This window comes from Delphinapterus leucas, chromosome 5 (genome assembly GCF_059928025.1).
Source record: "Delphinapterus leucas isolate spDelLeu-1000000601 "Yukka" chromosome 5, BTC_Dleu_Yukka2, whole genome shotgun sequence".
In the NCBI taxonomy this organism is placed as follows: domain Eukaryota; kingdom Metazoa; phylum Chordata; class Mammalia; order Artiodactyla; family Monodontidae; genus Delphinapterus; species Delphinapterus leucas.
In genome coordinates this window covers 52,799,041-52,820,079 of record NC_143133.1, presented here as the reverse complement: position 1 = coordinate 52,820,079, position 21,039 = coordinate 52,799,041, and the positions used below count along the sequence as shown (strand labels likewise).

Here is a 21,039-nt window from a genome sequence, read left to right as displayed (position 1 = left end):
TAAAGCAGGCAGAGGGCTTTCCATGACAGGAAAACAAAGTAAGTGTTAAAGATGCAAGAGGAAAGGCAAAATGATTCACTTGGAATGGCACAAACGGCAGTTATAAGACAGCAGAGACTGATAAAGTGGAAGGAGCAGCTGGGGACAGATAGTAAAAGCTCTTAAATGGTGGGCTGTGGAGTAGAAACGTCATTTGTTAGGCAATTGGCAATCACTGAAGGTCTGTTAGAAGGCAGTGAGACACATTATAAGGGTTCATCTGCTTGAGGTTAAAGTTAATAGAATTGAAGGTACATAAGGAGAAAGACAGATTGAAAGTTGGTAGTTATAAAAGTTAGTAGTGAGGGACCTTCAAGATGGCAGAGGAGTAAGATGTGGACATTACCTTCCTCCCCACAAATATATCAAAAATACATCTACATGTGGAACAACGCCTACAGAACACTTACTGAACATTGGCAGAAGACCTCAGACTTCCCAAAAGGCCTGAATGAGCACGAGCCCGCTAATCAGCCGCTGTTTTAACCCCGTCCTGTCTGGGCAGGAACAGATGCCTGAGGGCGACCCACACACAGACATGGGGCCAAACCAAAGCTGAACCCCAGGAGTTGTGAGAACAAAGAAGAGAAAGGGAAATTTCTCCATGCAGCTTCAGGAGCAGCAGATTAAATCCCCATAATCAACTTGAGGTACCCTGAATCTGTGGAATGCCTGAATAGACAACATCCCAAAATGGAGGCAGAGGACTTTGGGAGCAACTGCAGACTTGGGGTTTGCTGTCTGCGACTGACTTGTTTCTGATTTTTATGTTTATCTTAGTTTAGTTTTTAGCACTTGTTATCATTGGTAGATTTGTTTATTGGTTTGGTTACTCTCTTTTTTAAAATTATTATTTATTTTAATAATTTTACTTATTTTTTTTTTTAATTTATTTTTCTTTCTTTTTTTTTTCTCCCTTTTCTTCTGAGCCGTGTGGCTGACAGGGTCTTGGTGCTCCAGGCCATATCAGGCCTGAGCCTCTGAGGTGGGAGAGACAAGTTCAGGACACTGGACCACAGGAGACCTCCTGGCCCCATGTAATATCAATCAGCGAGAGCTCTCCCAGAGATCTCAGTCTCAATGCTAAGACCCAGCTCCACCCAACGGCCAGCAAGTTCCAGTGCTGGATGCCCCATGCCAAACAACTAGCAAGACAGGAACACAGCCCCACCCATTAGCAGAGAGACTGCCTAAAATCATACTAAGTTCACAGACACCTCAAAACACACCCCTGGATGTGGTCTGGCCCACCAGAAAGACAAGATAACCCCCCACTCACCAGAACACAGGCACCAGTCCCCTCCACCAGGAAGCCTACACACTGAACCAAACTCACCCACTGGGGGCAGACACCAAAAACAACGGGAATTATGAACCTGCAGTCTGAGAAAAGGAGACCCCCAAACACAGTATGTTAAACAAAATGAGAAGACAGAGAAATATGCAGCAGGTGAAGAAGCAGGGAAAAAACCCAGCAGACCAAACAAATGAAGGGGAAATAGGCAGTCTACCTGAAAAAGAATTCAGAGTAATGATAGTAAAGATGATCCAAAATCTTGGAAATCGAACGGAGAAAATACAAGAAATGTTTAACACGGAACAAGAAGAACTAAAGAGCAAACAAACAATGACGAACACCACAATAAATGAAATGAAAAATTCTCTAGGAGAAATCAATAGCTGAATAACTGAGGCAGAAGAACAGATAAGTGACCTGGAAGATAAAATAGTGGAACTAACCACTGCAGAGCAGAATAAAGAAAAAAAAAATGAAAAGAATTGAGGACAGTCTCAGAGACTTCTGGGACAATATTAAATGCACCAACATTCAAATTATAGGGGTCCCAGAAGAAGAAGAGTAAAAGAAAGGATCTAAGAAAATATTTGAAGAGATTATAGTTGAAAACTTCCCTACCATAGTAAAGGAATTAGTCAATAAAGTCCAGGAAGCACATAGACTCCCATACAGGATAAATCCAAGGAGAAACACGCCAAGACACATATTAATCAAACTATCAAAAATTAAATACAAAGAAAAAATATTAAAAGCAGCAAGGGAAAAACAACAAATAACATACAAGGGAATCCCCATAAGGTTAACAGCTAACTTTTCAGCAGAAACTCTGCAAGCCAGAAGGGAGTGGCAGGACATATTTAAAGTGATGAAAGGGAAAAATCTACAACCAAGATTACTCTACCCAGCAAGGATCTCATTCAGATTCAACAGAGAAATTAAAACCTTTACAGACATGCAAAAGAGAATTCAGCACTACCAAACCAGAATTACAACAAATCCTAAAGGAACTTCGCTGGGCAGGAAACACAAGAGAAGGAAATGACCTACAAAAACAAACGCAAAACAATTGAGAGAATGGTAATAGGAACATATATATCAATAATACCTTAAATGTAAATGGATTAAATGCTCCAACCAAAAGACATAGGCTGGCTGAATGGATACAAAAACATGACCCGTATATATGCTGTCTACAAGAGACCCACTTCAGACCTAGGGACACATACAGATTGAAAGTGAGGGGATGGAAAAGATATTCCACACAAAAGGAAATCAAAAGAAAGCTGGAGTAGCAATTCTCATATCAGACAAAATAGACTTTAAAATAAAGACTATGACAAGAGACCAAGAAGGACACTACATAATGATCAAGGGATCAATCCAAGAAGAAGACATAACAATTGTAAATATTTATGCACCCAACACAGGAGCACCTCAGTACGTAAGGCAAATGCTAACAGCCATAAAAGGGGAAATCGACAGTAACTAAATCATAGTAAGAGACTTTCACACCTCACTTTCACCAATGGACAGATCATCCAAAATGAAAATAAATAAGGAAACACAAGCTTTACATGACACATTAAACAAGATGGACTAAACTGATATTTATAGGACACTCCACCCAAAAACAACAGAATACACATTCTTCTCAAGTGCTCATGGAACATTCCCCAGGATAGATCATATCTTGGGTCACAAATAAAGCCTTGGTAAATTTAAGAAAATTGAAATCATATCAAGTATCTTTTCCGACCACAACTCTATGAGACTAGATATCACTTACAGGAAAAAAGACAGTAAAAAATACAAACACATGGAGGCTAAACAATATGCTACTAAATAACCAAGAGATCACTGAAGAAATCAAAGAGAAAATCAAAAAATACCTAGAAAGAAATGACAGTGAAAACATGATGACCCAAAACCAGTGGGATGCAGCAAAAGCAGTTCTAAGAGGGAGGTTTGTAGCAATACAATCCTACCTCAAGAAAGAAGAAACATCTCATATCAACAACCTAAACGTACACCTAAAGCAATTAGAGAAAGAAAAACAAGAAAACACCAAAGTTAGCAGAAGGAAAGAAATCATAAAGATGAGATCAGAAATAAATGAAAAAGAAATGAAGGAAACAATAGCAAAGATCAATAAAACTAAAAGTTGGTTCTCTGAGAAGATAAACAAAATGATAAACCATTAGCCAGACTCATCAAGAAAAAAAGGGAGAAGACTCAAATCAATAGAATTAGAAATGAAAAAGGAGAAGTAACAACTGACACTGCAGAAATACAAAGGATCATGAGAGATTACTACAAGCAACCATATGCCAATAAAATGGACAACCACAAGGAAATGGACAAATTCTTGGAAAGGTACAATTTTCCAAGACTGTACCAGGAAGAATTAGAAAATATAAACAGACCAATCACAAGTACTGAAATTGAAACTGTGATTAAAAATCTTCCAAGAACAAAAGCCAAGGACCAGATGGCTTCACAGGCGAATTCTATTATACATTTAGAGAAGAGCTAACACCTATCCTTTTCAAAGTCTTCCAAAATATAGCAGAGGGAAGAACACTCCCAAACTCATTCTACGAGGCCACAATCACCCTGATACCAAAACCAGATAAAGATGTCACAAAAAAAGAAAACTACAGGCCAATATCACTGATGAACATAGATGCAAAAAACCTCAACAAAAAACTAGGAAACAAAATCCAACAGCACATTAAAAGGATCATACACCATGACGAAGTGGGGTTTATCCCAGGAATGCAAGGATTCTTCAATATGTTCAAATCAATCAATGTGATACATCATATTAACAAATTGAAGGATAAAAAACATATGATAATCTCAATAGATGCAGAAAAACCTTTCGACAAATTCAACACCCATTCATGATAAAAACTCACCAGAAAGTAGGAATAGAGGGAACCTATCTCAAAATAATAAAGGCCATAAATGACAAACCCACAGCCAACATCATTCTCAATGGTGAAAAACTGAAACAATTTCCTCTAAGATCAGGAACAAGACAAAGTTGCCCACTCTCAGCACCTTTATTCAACATAGTTTTGGAAGTTTTAGCCACAACCATCAGAGAAGAAAAAGAAATAAAAGGAATCCAAATCAGAAAAGAAGAAGTAAAGCTGTCACTGTTTGCAGATGACATGATACTATATAGAGAATCCTAAAGATGTTACCAGAAAACTATCAGAGCTACTCAATGAACGTGGTAAAGTAGCAGGATACAAAATTAATGCACAGAAATCTCTTGCATTCCTATACACTAATGATGAAATATCTGAAAGAGAAATTAAGGAAACACTCCCATTTACCACTGCAACAAAAAGAATAAAATACCTAGGAATAAACCTACCTAAGGAGACAAAAGACCTGTATGCAGAAACTATAAGACACTGATGAAAGAAATTAAAAATGATACAAACAGATGGAGAGATATACCATGTTCTTGGATTGGAAGAATCAACATTGTGAAAATGACTATACTACCCAAAGCAATCTACAGATTCAATGAAATCCCTGTCAAACCACCAATGGCATTTTTCACAGAACTAGAACAAAAAATTTCACAATTTGTATGGAAACACAAAGACCCCGAATAGCCAAAGCAATCTTGAGAGTGAAAAACAGAGCTGGAGGAATCAGGCTCCCTGACATTGGACTATATTACAAAGCTATAGTAATCAAGAGAGCATGGTACTGGCACAAAAACAGAAATATAGATCAATGGAACAGGATAGGAAGCCCAGAGATAAACCCACGCACATATGGTCACCCTATCTTTGATACAGGAGGCGAGACTATACAATGGAGAAAAGACAGTGTCTTCAATAAGTGGTGCTGGGAAAACTGGACAACTACATGTAAAAGAATGAAATCAGAACACTCCCTAACACTGTATACAAAAATAAATGCAAAATGGATTAAAGATCTAAATGTAAGGCCAGACACTATATAACTCTTAGAGGAAAACATAGGCATAACACTCTATGACATAAATCACAGCAAGATCCTTTTTGACCCACCTCCTAAAGAAATGGAAATAAAAACAAAAATAAACAAATGGGACCTAATGAAACTTAAAAGCTCTTGCACAGCAAAGGAAACCATAAACAAGATGAAAACACAACCCTCAGAGTGGAAGAAAATATTTGCAAACGAAGCAACTGACAAAGGATTAATTTCCACAATATACAAGCAGCTCATGCAGCTTAATATCAAAAAAACAAACAACCCAGTCCAAAAATGAGGAGAAGACCTAAATGGACATTTCTCCAAAGAAGATATACAGATTGCCAACAAACACATGAAAGACTGCTCAACATCACTAATAATTAGAGAAATGCAAATCAAAAGCACAATGAGGTATCACCTCATAACGGTCAGAATGGCCATCATCAAAAAATCTACAAACAATAAATGCTGGAGAGGGTGTGGAGAAAAGGGAACCCTCTTGCACTGTTGACGGGGATGTAAATTGATACAGCCACTATGGAGAACAGTATGGAGGTTCCTTAAAAAACTAAAAACAGAACTACCATATGACCCAGCAATCCCACTACTGGGCATATACCCTGAGAAAACCACAGTTCGGAAAGAGTCATGTACCACAATGTTCACTGCAGCTCTATTTGCAATAGCCAGGACGTGGAAGCAGCCTTTGTGTCCATCAACAGATGAATGGATTGAGAGGATGTGGCACATGTATACAATGGAATATTACTCAGCCATAAAAAGAAATGAAATTGAGTTATTTGTAGTGAGGTGGATGGACCTAGAGTCTGTCATACAGAGTGAAGTTAAGTCAGAAAGAGAAAAACAAATACCGTATGCTAACACATATATATGGAATCTAAAAAAAAAAAAAAAAGGTTCTGATGACCTAGGGGCAGGACAGGAATAAAGAGGTAGACATAGAGAGTGGACCTGAGGACATGGGGAGAGGGAAGGGTAAGCTGGGACAAAGAGAAAGAGTAGCACTGACACATATACACTACCAAATGTAAAATAGATAGCTAGTGGGAAGCAGCCACATAGCACAGGGAGATTAGCTCAGTGCTCTGTGACCACCCAGAGGGGTGGGATAGGGAGGGTGGGAGGGAGACGCAAGAGGGAGGAGGTATGGGGATATATGTATATGTATAGCTGATTCACTTTGTTATAAAGCAGAAGCTAACACACCATTGTAAAGCAACTATACTCCAATAAAGATATTAAAAAAAATTACTGCAACAAAAAAAACTTCAGTCTTGCAGATTTAGAGACCCACATAAAAAGACTGTAAAAATGTCACTTCCCTTATTTTGATAAATAATAAACAATTCTTGAATTTCAAACAAACAGAGAAACAAAAAAGAATCAATTACAGTTGATCCTTGAACATCTTGGATATTAGGGATGCCAACACTCCACACAGTGGAAAATTTGAGTATAACTTAACATCTGGCCCTCCATTCCTGTGGTTCTGAATCTGCAAATTCAACCAGCCCAGGTTAGTGTAGTACTGCAATATTTAGCATTGAAAAAAATCCACATATAAGTGGATTCATGCAGCTCAAACCCACGTTGTTCAAGAGTCAACTGTATTTCCTCAAACATTTACTGAGAGTGTTCTGTGGGCTAGGCACTATGCTTAGATGCTGAGGATTAAAAGCACAGGCCCTGCTCTTAAAGGGACTAATTTAGTGCAGGAATCTGCAAACTTTCTATAAAAAGGCAGATAGTAAAAAATTTAAGCTTTCCAGGTCATAACATCTCTAAAGCAACTATTTAACTCTGACATAGTAGTGCAAAAGCAGACCTAGCCAATATGTAAATAAAGGAGCATGACTATTTTCCAATAAAACATATTTTATTAATTCCTATAAGTTTCATGGGTCACAAAATATTATTCTTCTTTTGATTTTTCAACCAGTTGAAAATGTTTTAAAAAATAATAAAATTCCTAGCTTGCTACCCATACAAAAACAGGTGGCAGGGCAGATCTGGCCCATGCGCTGTAGCGTGCCAACTCTGGATCTAGCAGGTAAGCCTGGAGAGGAAAGAAAGGAGTACCATACTCCTTGTGTGTATATACACAATACATATATTTACCATTCATATATAGTCTCAGCAACTAGCAGTAGGCTTTAAGAACAGACCAGTTATTTATCTCTGTATCTCTTCAGTCTTAATAGGAAACCAACTTTTGTGCTTTGTTTTTTATACTTATGCTAAAACTGATACTTTCTCTAAAACTTTCAGAAATTTTCAAAATTTGCCAAAAAATACTTAGACCTAAGCATTTAGTTTTATTTTCTTGAGTTTATATCTTTACAACAAAAGACCAATTATTTCGTACGTGTATCACGTGATGATTATGATTTATGACACATCAATAATAAATACTGTCTGATTGCTAGCCCTAAGGTACCACCTAGAGATAGAAACATATTACATATTTCCTCAAATATCTCCATGTTTTTTGTTTATATTGCTTCCTTTCACCCTCTAATTTTGAGGGTTTTTAAAATGAATATAAAAGCAGAAAAAGAAAAACCTGCCTAACATCTACCACTGTGGAGCATGGTAACTCAAAGCAAGCAGAACACTTCTCAGGAGCAGCAGAACTATAACTGTTGAAGCTGGGTGACGGGTTCACTGGAGTTCTTTGGGGTGTATCTGAAAATTTTCATAATAATTTCTGAGACTATGATAGAGAAAGAAGGTTGACTTATGAGGTCCATTAAATGCCTCAGCAGTGTTAGTTAGAGAGTCCCCAGCACTGTGAGGAAGGCTCATGAATAGTGCCACCTCACAGGCAGGTAGACCACACAGGGCCAAAGCAAAGGCCAGCTAAAAGAATTAGGGGCATGTGACAGAACTTGTTAAGTTTCTACTTTAACAGCTTTTTACAGTTTTTCTGTTAAAGTTATTTTATTTTACGGTTTTAAAGTGACTTAGTTGTTTTCAGTGCATTTTAGATACAAGGTTCATTTAGGTTCTGTAACAGAATACAATTAGTATGTATAACCTGCTGTGAAAACAAATGTTTCAAATATAGTATCAGTAACACTGGTGTCAAAAGCTAAAATTTTAAGGGAAGAGTGAGTCAGTTCATTCCCATTTCATTCCTTTAATATCACACAACATTAGGAACAAATTGTTTCATAATATTTACTTTTATGATATTTTAAATTTTAGGCCAGTATAGTACATGATTTTTTTTTCTTCTACTCAACATTTTCAAGATTACTATAGTTAAGTAAGTGCAATCCTTGGTTACTGAAAATAAAAAGTATGCAAATAGTATTCACCTCACTTTAATGGTCTTTACCCAGTCTTTCATATAATAAATACAGTCATAATATTAATAAGGATCTCTCACTCTGCATTATATAACTTGGTATGGAAAAATAAAATTAAAATGAACAGTAGCCAACCTGTGCTTTCCTCATGTATACCAAAGGTTCTTTAAGATGTTCAGGAGGTGCAGCAGGATGACTGGGTAAAGGAAACCTGGGGACAAAAAGAGGAAGCTATTATACATTACTCTTTTTTAAAAAAAAATAAACAAAGAATGCATGTTTTTATTTATTCACTCAACAACCACAGACCTGAGAGCCCACTGCCATGTACTGGTTATATACAGGTAAACAGGCCCCTGCCCTCAAAAGGTTTACAAACCAAAAGCAAGCAAGAAAAACTACAAAAGCACCACAAAAGCATATATAGGGGGCAAAGAAGTCTGAGTTATGTATTTGATACAATTTTCCCTTATGCTAAGAATTGAAAAGTATATACATTACTCTTAATAATTAATCAGCTCGCCTGGTTAGAAATTACTTACCTCTGTAGTCCATGATAGAAATGAAATAGATATTTGTTAGCAGTTTTATGTGCTTACACAAGGTACAACAACCTAATAAAACTTTAATTCTTATCCTACTAGCATAGTAGTTGTAAATTAATGATTTAATGACTTGTTAAAAGTTAAAGCGAATTCATAAATTTAGGTAAATTTAAAAATTATTTAGCTCTGTAAGTGCTCACATGAAAATTTTCACAACTGTTAATTTTAGTATGTAAGTACTATAACACTTAGAGAAATTTTTTTTAATTCTGAAGTCTAAAAAAGTCCATTAACTTACTAATATATCAACTTTTCTCATTTCTCCCAATTTCCTTTTCCATAGGATTGAAATGATAGTAAAAATACTATCTTTTGTAATAGCCATGTTTTAGTATTAATATATTACATACTACATTAATTCACAAATTTAATAAAGTTTTAATGTCTTGAAAATTATGTTTTCTATGTAACATTACATTTTATATTCAAAATGTATTGTTTTTTATTAAGAAAACAGATTTATTTATTCAACAAATATTTGAGCCATTCTAAGTACTAAGTATATGGTAGGATTAAGACAGTTATCTCCTGTTCTTATGTACCTAATATTCTAGTGAAGAAAGAGTCAATATTTATAAAAACAAACAAATAAAGAAATCAATAGAATAATATAAAATAGTAATAAGTGCCATGAGAAAATGAGAGCAGGATAGAGTCAAAAGTGATTTGGAAGGGCAGGGAAGGTGTCTAGAAAAGCTAATATTTGAACCAAGACATGAGTGAAAAGGAGCCAACCATTCAAAGATCTGGGGGAAGAACATTCTAAGTAAAAGGACAGCAAGCACAAGACTCTGAGGTGGGAAAATATGGAATGTTTAAAAATCAGAAAAAGCCAGGATGGTTGAAATGTAATGACTGAGGCACAGAGTGATATAAAGTCATAGGGAAGGCAATAGGAGAACACAACAATTTAACATTTACTTAGAGTTTTCAATCTCTTTCACAACATATAGCTCCCATTGAAATTAATCATATAACTTGTACCTACAGCAAAGCAACCACGTTCTCACAATCAAGAACCATACACTGAATTCTCAAGAAATTCCTCATCCAAAGGGGGACATCCAAAGGGGGACACCAGACAGTTTCACTGACTGATTATTTCTGGCTAATTGTTTTTTTTCTACTAAAATCTGCATTCCATGTACCTAAACAAATCACCTTTTCCCACTCACAAGTGAAAAAAAAAAATTGATAATCTCTAGGTATCTCAGTATTTCTTCTTATATGCAAGATAGTTTAAAAGCTATATATTTTATACCACTCACTACATCATTTGTAAAGAGACGTGATGTATAATTAAATATAACTCTTAAAAATTCTTCCATTTTAATGGTAATTATTTCTAAACTTAATAAAACTTAGAAATTTAGGATTGAAACTTGAGAGCACTTACTGATGAACTTAAGGGTTATTTAATGCTCAAAGAAATTTATCCATAAAAAAGGTGAGAAGTGACAACCCCAAATCATTCATATTAAACCAAAATAAAGTTAGATATTTATTCAATTGTAAATATTTAATGAGAACCTACTAAGTTCAAGGTAATAGAGATACAGCAGGGAACAAAACATGTTAAAATCTCTGTCCTTGGGACTTCCCTGGAGGTACAGTGAGGGGGCACGGGTTCGATCCCTCATCGGGGAAGATCTCATATGCCACATCGCGCAGCCAAAACAATAAATAAAATGAAGTAGAATAGAATACAAAAGAATAAAACAAAATAAAATAAAATCTCTGTCCTCACGTACTTTACATTTAGTAATACAAAGAGATGAGGGTCAGTAGATAGGAACAATGCAGAAACCTCCATATCACTCTTGACTCCTCCCTCTTCCTGTCTCCCTAAATCTCCATAAATGCCACTCATCTTCTCTACACCACTGACAGTTTTAGGCAACCAACATTTCTCGCCTGCATTCATCTGACAGATTCATAAGCAGTCTCCCCTGCTTCCACACTATTTTCAACCTATTTGCCAATTTGCCTGGCGGTTAGTCAGGAGCAGGGTCTTCCTTATTCACCAGTGATTGTATTTCCAGTGTCTAGCATAAGGCCTGGCACATACTAGATATCCAGTACATTGTTGAATAAATAAAATGCAAATGTGGTTATGTCACTACTTTGCTTAAAAATCCTAAAATGGCACCCAAATGCTTTTAGGATCCAGTCTACAAATCCTTGAGTAAGAAGCACATCCTTGCCTACAGATCTAGCATAATTCTTTCCTATGCCCCTTTCCTCTCTACCACCCAACTTTTGTTGCCGTACAACTTTTGTTCCTCCAATATACTGCATTCTTTTCCACCTATAAACACCTTTGAACCTGTTGTTCCCTTGTGCCTAAAGCATCTTTCTTCTCTACCCCTTCCCCTGACTAAATCCAGCTCAGCTTTTTGATCTCAGTCTGAGTATTATTTCCTGTGATAAGTCATCATGACATCCCCAATGTGAGTTAAGTGCCTGCCCTATGTACTCCTTGTACTTATCCTATTATAGCGCTTACTATATTGTACTATAATTGCCTCTTTAAATTCTCTGTGCCCCACTGGGATGTAAGCTCCATAAAAAGCAAAGACTATCTGCCTAGCTTGTTCACTATCCCAGCACCTAGCTCTGTACATAACACATAACAAGCACATAGTAATATTTAAAACTAAGAGGGCAGGGTGGAGTCAAGATGGCAGTGTGGGAAGACGCCAAGTTAACGTCTCCCCATAATTAGGTTCCCTGCAGGCTGCTGGTGGAGGACCCTAACGCCCAAGGAGATGGGAGGAACTCCCAAGTGAACTGGTAGGACGTGGGGGGACTGAGGGGGGAGGAAAAGTGGAGGCCAGACAGGATCAGTGCCCCTGAGGCTGGGGAGATCAGGAAAGGCACCTGGGAGGGGCCCTCAGGGAGGAGTGGAGGAAGAGCTGAGGGCATTTGCCCCACTGACTTGGGCACGGGGAGACTGCTGAGCTCCCAAGCTGGTCCCCTGCCCTCCAAGGGCCCCAACTCCCCATGGCCGCATTGGTCCCGGGGGCATAGGAAGGAGGCTGAGGGGATAAAAGGAGAGGCAGGCAGGAGGGCCCCTCTGAAACCAGAGGAACAGGAGAGGAGAGGAGGGTGCTTGCCCCACCCACTCGAGCCTAGAAATTCTGCTGGGCTCCCAGGTGAGTTCCCCCACCCTCTGAGACCAGCGGTGGGGAGCATACCTGGGCCCCTTCTGTTCCGTTGAGCCTATGCTCCACCTCCCACAGCCCACAGGGCCTTTTCCAGCCCTGTGGGTCCTAAGCATAGGCCCTGCCCACTGACCAAAACTTGCCCTTGCTTAGGTCCTGCCCTCCAGAGCCAAGGCCTTCCCCACCTGCCCCTTTTTTTATCTCTTCCCTCCTCCTCTTTTTTTTTTACTATTGTGGTACTGTTGTACCTTCTGGTTGTTGATTCATCTACATTTTTATTTTTATATACTTTCTAATACATCTGTTAGTTTCCTAGTCTAATTTTTTTAAACTTGGTTATTGTTCTCTCTGTTTTTTTGTTTTTTTGCCACACCACGTGGCTTGCGGGATCTTGGTTCATGAGCCAGGGGTCGGGCCCAAGCTCCTGTGGTGGGTGCTCCGAGTCCAAACCACTGGACTAACAGAAAACCTCAGACCCCAGGGAATATTCATCACAGTGAGGTCTCACTGAGGTCCTCATCTCAGCACCAAACCCAGCTCTACCCAAAAGTGTACAAACTCCAGTGTTGGAAGCCTCAGGCCAAACAACCAGTAAGACAGAAACACAATGCCACTCAAAAAAAAAAAAAAGAGAGAGACGGCCAAAAAATATGTGACAGATGAAGGAGCAAGGTAAAAACCTACAAGACCAAATAAATGAAGAGGAAGTAGGCAATCTACCTGAAAAACAATTCAGAGAAAAAACAGTAAAGATGAATCACACACAAGGTTGTCCGCTCTCAACACTATTGTTCAACATAGTTTTGGAAGTTTTAGCCACAGCCATCAGAGAAGAAAAACAAATAAAAGGAAACCAAATTGGAAAAGAAGAAGTAAAGCTGTCACTGTTTGCAAATGACATGATACTATACATAGGGAATACTAAAGATGCTACCAGAAAACTACTAGAGTTAATCAATGAATTTGGTAAAGTAACAGGATACAAAATTAATGCACAGAAATCTCTGGCATTCCTATACACTAATGATGAAATATCTGAAAGAGAAATTAAGGAAACACTCCCATTTACCACTGCAACAAAAAGAATAAAACCTAGGAATAAACCTATCTAAGGAGACAAAAGATCTGTATGCAGAAAACTACAAGACATTGAAGAAAGGAATGAAAGATGATACAAACGGAAGGAGAGATATACCATGTTCTTGGATTGCAAGAATCAACATTGTGAAAATGACTACACTACACAAAGCAATCTACAGATTCAGTGCAATCCCTATCAAACCACCAATGGCATTTTTCACAGAACTAGAACAAAAACTTTCATAATTTGTATGGAAACACAAAAGACCCCAAACAGCAAAGGCAATCTTGAGAAAGAAAAACGGAGCTGGAGGAAACAGGCTCCCGGACATCAGACTATACTACAAAGCTATAGTAATCAAGACAGTATGGTACTGGCACAAAAACAGAAATATAGATCAATGGAACAGGATAGAAAGCCCAGAGATAAACCAACACACATATGGTCACCTTATTTTTGATAAAGGAGGCAAGAATATACAGTGGAGAAAAGACAGCCTCTTCAATAAGTGGTGCTGGGAAAACTGGACAGCTACTTGTAAAAGAATGAAATTAGAACACTCCCTAACACCATACACAAAAATAAGCTCAAAATGGATTAAAAACCTAAATGTAAAGCCAGACACTATCAAACTCTTACAGAAAAAAATAGGCAGAACACTCTATGACATAAATCACAGCAAGATCCTTTTTGACCCACCTCAAGAGAAATGGAACTAAAAACAAAAACAAATGAGACCTGGGCTTCCCTGGTGGCACAGTGGCTGAGAGTCCGCCTGCTGATGCAGGGGACACGGGTTCATGCCCTGGTCCGGGGAGATCCCACATGCCGCGGAGCGGCTGGGCCCGTGAGCCATGGCCGCTGAGCCTGCGCGTCCGGAGCCTGTGCTCCACAACAGGAGAGGCCAAACAGTGAGAGGCCCGTGTACTGCAAAAATCAAACAAACAAACAAAAAAAACAAATGAGACCTAATGAAACTTAAAAGCTTTTGCACAGCAAAGGAAACTATAAACAAGATGAAAAGACAACCCTCAGAATGGGAGAAAATATTTGCAAATGAAGCAACTGACAAAGAGTTAATCTCCAAATTTATAAGCAGCTCAATATCAAAAAAGCAAACAACCCAATCCAAATATGTGCAAGAGACCTAAATAGACATTTCTCCAAAGAAGATATACAGAGTGCCAACAAACACATGAAAGACTGCTCAACATCACTAATCATTAAAGAAATGCAAATCAAAACTACAATGAGGTATCACCTCACACCAGTCAGAATGGCCATCATCAAAAAATCTAGAAAGAATAATTGCTGGAAAGGGTGTGGAGAAAAGGGAACCCTCTTGCACTGTTGGTGGGAATGTAAATTGATACAGCCACTATGGAGATCAGTATGGAGGTTCCTTAAAAATCTAAAAGTAGAACTGCCATAAGACCCAGCAATCCCACTACTGGGCATATACCCTGAGAAAACTATAGTTCGGAAAGAGTCATGTACCACCATGTTCACTGAAGCTCTATTTGCAATATCCAGGACATGGAAGCAGCCTGGGTGTCCACTGACAGATGAATGGATGGAGAGGATGTGGCATATGTATACAATGGACCATTACTCAGCCATAAAAAGAAACGAAATTGAGTTATTTGTAGTGAGGTGGATGGACCTAGAGACCGTCATACAGAGTTGAGTGGGTTGGAAAGAGAAAAAAAAATACCATATGCTTACACATATATATGTAATATAAAAACAAAACAAAACAAAAAAAATGGTTCTGAAGAACCTAGGGGTAGGACAGGAATAAAGATGCAGACATAGAGAACAGACTTGAGGAGACACAGAGGGGGACACAGAGAATAGACTTGAGGAGACACAGAGGGGGAAGGGTAAGCTGGGACGAAGTCAGAGAGTAGCATGGACTTACATATACTACCAAATGTAAAATAGATAGCTAGTGGGAAGCAGCTGCATAGCTCAGGGAGATCAGCTCAGTGCTCTGTGACCACCTAGAGGGGTGGGATAGGGAGGGTGGGAGGGAGATGCAAGAGAGAGGAGATATGGGGATATATGTATATGTATAGCCGATTCACTTTGCTATAAAGCAGAAACTAACCACTGTAAAGCAATTATACTCCAATAAAGATGTTAAAAAAATTTTTAAATAAAATTTTTAAAAAATGAATCACAATCTCAGAAATAGAATGGAGGCACGGATTGACAAGATACAAAAAATGTTAAACAAAGATCTAGAAGGACTAAAGAACAAATAGAGATGAACAACACAATAACTAAAATGAAAAATACCCTAGAATGAATCAATAACAAAATAACTGAGGCAAAGAACGAATAAGTAAGCTGGAAGACAAAACGGTGAAAATAACTGCTGAGGAGCAGAATAAAGAAAAAAGAATGAAAAGAATTGAAGATAATCTCAGAGACCTCTGGGACAACACTAAACACACCAACATTTGAATGTAGGGGTCCCAGAAGAAGAAGAGAAAAAGAAAGGGACTGAGAAAATATGTGAAGAGATTATAGTCAAAAACTTCCCTAACGTGGGAAACAAAATAGTTACCCAAGTCCAGGAAGCACAGAGAGTCCCATTCAGGATAAACCCTAGGAAAAACACACCAAGACACATATTAATGAAACTAACAAAAATTAAATTCAAAGAAAAAATATTAAAAGCAGCAAGGGCAAAACAAAATATAACATACAAAGGAATCGCCATAAAGTTATCAGCTGATTTTTCAGCGGAAACTCTGCAAGACAGAAGGGAGTGACAGGGTACACTTAAAGTGATGAAAGAGAAAAACCTACAACCAAGATTACTCTAGCCAGCAAAGATCACATTCAGATTGGATGGGGAAGTCAAAAGCTTTTCAGACAAGCAAAAGCTAAGAGAATTCAGCACCATCAAACCAACTTTACAACAAATGCTAAAGAAACTTCTCTAGGCGGGAAACACAAGAGAAGTAAAGATCCACAAAAACAAATCCCCCCCAAAATAACAAACAAACCCAAAACAATTAAGAAAATGGTAATAGGAACATACATATCGATAATAACCTTGAATGTAAATGGATTAAATGCTACAACCAAAAGACACAGACTGACTGAATGGATATGAAAACAAGACCCATATATATGCTGCCTACAAGAGACCCACTTCAGATCTAGGGACACGTACAGAGTGAAAGTGAAGGGATGGAAAAAGATATTCCATGAAAATGGAAATCAAAAGAAAGCTGGAGTAGCAATACTCATATCAGATAAAGTAGACTTTAAAGTAAAGATTGTTACAAGAGATAAGGAGGGACACTACATAAGGATCAAAGGATCAATCCAAGAAGATATAACAATTATAAATGTTTATGCACCCAATAAACATTGAGGAGCACCTCAATGCATAAGGCAAATGCTAACAACCATGAAAGGAGAAATCGACAGTAACACAATAATAGCAGGGGACTTTAACATCCCACTTACACCAATGGACAGATCACCCAAACAGAAAATAAATAAGGAAACACAAGCTTTAAATGACACAATAGACCACATAGATTTAATTGGTATTTATAGACCATCCCACCCAAAAGTGGCAGAATACATTTTCTTCTCAAGTGCACATGGAACATTCTCCAGGATAGATCACATCTTGGGTCACAAATCAAGCCTTGGAAAATTTAAGGAAATTGAAATCGTATCCAGCATCTTTTCTGACCACAATGCTATGAGATTGGAAATCAATTACAGGAAAAAAAAACTGTAAAAAGCACAAACACATGGAGGTTAAACAGTGCACTACTAAATAACCAAGAGATCACTGAAGAAATGAAAGAAGAAAATTTAAAATATATAGAAACAAACGACAATAAAAATACGATGACCCAAAACCTATGGGACATAGCAAAAGCAGTTCTATGAGGGAAGTTTATAGCAATTCAATCTCACCTCAAGAAATAAGAAAAATCCCAAGTAAACAATCTAACACTACACTTAAAACAACTAGAGGAAGAAGAACAAAGAAAACCGAAAGTCAGTAGAAGGAAAGAAATCATAAAGATCAGAGAAGAAATAAATGAAATAGAAACGAAGAAAACAATAGGAAAGATCAATAACACTAAAAGCTTGTTCTTTGAGAAGATAAAAATTGATAAACCCTTAGCCAGACTCATCAAGAATAAAAGGGAGAGGACGCAAATCAATAAAATTAGAAAGGAAAAAGGAGAAATCACAACTGACACGGCAGAAACATAAAGGATTGTAAGAGGCTACTACAAACAACTATATGCCAAAAACATGCAAAACCACGAGGAAATGGACAGATTCTTGGAAAGGTACAATTTTCCATAACTGAACCAGGAAGAATTAGGAAATATATACATACCTATCACAAGTAATGAAATTGAAACTGTAATTAAAAATCTTCCAACAAACAAAAGTCCAGGACCAGAAGGCTTCACAGGCAAATTCTATCAAACATTTAGAGAAGAGCTAACACTGATCCTTCTCAAAATCTTCCAAAAAATTGCAGAGGAAGGAACACTCCCAAGCTCATTTTACGAGGCCACCATCACCCTGATATCAAAACCATAGAAAGACATCACAAAACAAGAAAATTACAGGCCAATATCACTGATGAACATGGACGCAAAAATTCGCAACAAAATATTAGCAAACAGAATCCAACAACACTTTAAACAGTTCATACACCATGATCAAGTGGGATTTATCCCAGGGATGCAAGGATTCTTCAGTATACGCAAATCAATCAATGTGATACACCACATTAACAAATTTAGGAATAAAAACCATATGATCATCTCAATAGATGAAGAAAAAGCTTTTGACAAAATTCAACACCCATTTGATAAAAACTCTCCAGAAAATGAACACAGAGGGAACCTACCTCAACATAGTAAAGGCCATATATGGCAAACCCACAGCCAACATCGTTCTCAATGGTGAAAAACTGAAGCCATTTCTACTAAGATCAGGAACAAGACAAGGATGTCCACTCTCGCCACTCTTATTCAACATAGTTTTGGATTTCCTAGCCATGGCAACCAGAGAAATAAAAGGAATACAAATTGGAAAAGAAGTAAAACTGTCACTCTTTGCAGGTGACATGATACAATATAGAGAAAATCCTAAGGATGCCACCACAAAACTATTAGAACTAACCAATGAATTTGGTAAGGTTGCAGGATACAAAATTAATGCACAGAAATCTCTTGCATTACTATACACCAACGATGAAAAATCAGAACAAGAAATTAAGGAAACGATCCCATTTACCATCGCAGCACAAAGAATAAAATACCTAGGAATAAACCTACCTAAGGAGGCAAAAGACCTATACTCAGAAAACTATAAAACACCGATGAAAGAAATCAAAGATGACATAAACAGATGGAGCAATATACTATGCTCTTGGATTGGAAGAATCAATATTCTGAAAATGACTATACTACCCAAAGCAATCTACAGATTCAGTGCAATCCCTATCAAACTACCAATGGCATTCTTCACAGAATTAGAACAAAAAATTTTACAATTCATATGGAAACACAAAAGACCCTGAAGAGCCAAAGCAATCTTGAGAAAGAAAAACAGAGTTGGAGGAATCAGGCTCCCTGACTTTAAACAATACCACAAAGCTACAGTAGTCAAGACAGTATGGTACTGGAACAAAAACAGAAATATAGATCAATGGTCCAGGATAGAATACCCAGAGATAAACCCACGCACATATGGTCACCTAATTTATGAGAAAGAGGCAAGAACATACAATGGAGAAAAGACAGCCACTTCAATAAGTGGTGCTGGGAAAACTAAACCACTACACGTAAAGAATGACATTAGAACACTACCTAACACCATACACAAAAATAAACTCATAATGGATTAAAGACCTAAATTTAAGACCAGACACTATAAAACTCTTAGAGGAAAACATAGGAAAAACACACTTTGACATAAACCACAAGACCTTTTTTGACCCACCTCCTAGAGTAACAGAAATAAAAACAGAAATAAACAAATGGGACTTAATTGAACTTAAAATCTTTTGCACAACAAAGGAAACCATAAGCAAGACAAAAAGACAACCCTCAGAATGGGAGAAAATAGTTGCAAATGAAACAACAGACCAAGGATTAATCTACAAAATATACAAACAGCTCATGGAGCTCAATGTCAAAAAAACAAAGATTCCAATTAAAAAATGGGTGGAAGACCTAACTAGACTCACCAAGGAAGACATACAGATGGCCAAGAGGCACATGAAAAGATGCTCAACATCATTAATTATTAGAGAAACGCAAATCAAAAGCACAATGAGGTATCACCTCATAATGGTCAGAATGGCCATCATCAAAAAATCTACAAACAATAAATGCTGGAAGGGTTGTGGTGAAAAGGGAACCCTCTTGCACTGTTGGTGGGAATGTAAATTGTTACAACCACTATGGAAAACAGTATGGAGGTTCCCTAAAAAACCTAAAACAGAACTACCATATGACCCAGCAATCCCACTATTGGGCATATACCCTGAGAAAACCACAGTTCGGAAAGAGTCATGTACCACAGTGTTCACTGCAGCTCTATTTGCAGTACCCAGGACATGGAAGCAGCCTTTGTGTCCATCGACAGATGAATGGATGGAGAGGATGTGGCACATGTATACAATAGACCATTACTCAGGCATAAAAAGAAATGAAATTGAGTTATTTGTAGTGAGGTGGATGGACCTAGAGTCTGTCATACAGAGTGAAGTAAGTCAGAAAGAGAAAAACAAATACCGTGTGCTAACACATATGTATGGAATCTAAAAAAAAAAAAAAAAATGGTACTGATGAACCCAGTTGCAGGGCAGGAATAAAGAGGTAGACATAGAAAATGGACTTGAGGACACGGGGTGGGAGGGGGAAGCTGTGGTGAAATGAGAGTAGCACTGACACATATACACTACCTAATGTAAAATAGTTAGCTAGTGGGAAGCAGCCACATAGCACAGGGAGATCAGCTCAGTGCTTTGTGACCACCTAGAGGGGTAGGATAGGGAGGGTGGGAGGGAGGCTCAAGAGGGAGAGGATATGGGGACATGTGTATGCACATGGCTGATTCACTTTGGTGTACAACAGAAACTAACACAGTATTGTGAAGCAATTATACTCCAATAAAGATAAAAAACAAACAAACAAACAACTAAGAGGGCAAAGAAGAGCTATGATTAGGACACTTCGGAGGTGTCCAGGTCTACCACCTGAGGACTCTTCCAGAGAGCACCGTGAATGTCTATAAAGACTTACCCAATCTTGTGGTCTAGTGTAAGGTACTCATTATCTAAAATCTTTCCATTTTGGGCCCACTGTAGTTCAGCATTTATACCTCTCCAAGGTATGGTAGACACTTGCATATATCTACTATAGCAGTAGACTACAGTACATGTTTTTTTATAATATATACATATATAGGAGGTTTAAAAAGGTTTATATATTTCTTTAATTTATATTCCTTAAGGGAAAACAATAGG

General features: G+C 37.7%; 1 protein-coding gene across 1 annotated transcript in view; it reads right to left on the bottom strand.

Moving 5' to 3' along the window:
- The window catches only part of TBC1D19 (TBC1 domain family member 19), a 155,776-nt gene that overhangs the window by 97,328 nt on the left and 37,409 nt on the right, over positions 1–21,039 (bottom strand). The window contains exon 4 of the mRNA XM_022566430.2: positions 8,788–8,863. Coding sequence (XP_022422138.1) covers positions 8,788–8,863 — 76 coding nt within the window. The remainder of the gene's footprint in view (positions 1–8,787; positions 8,864–21,039) is intronic.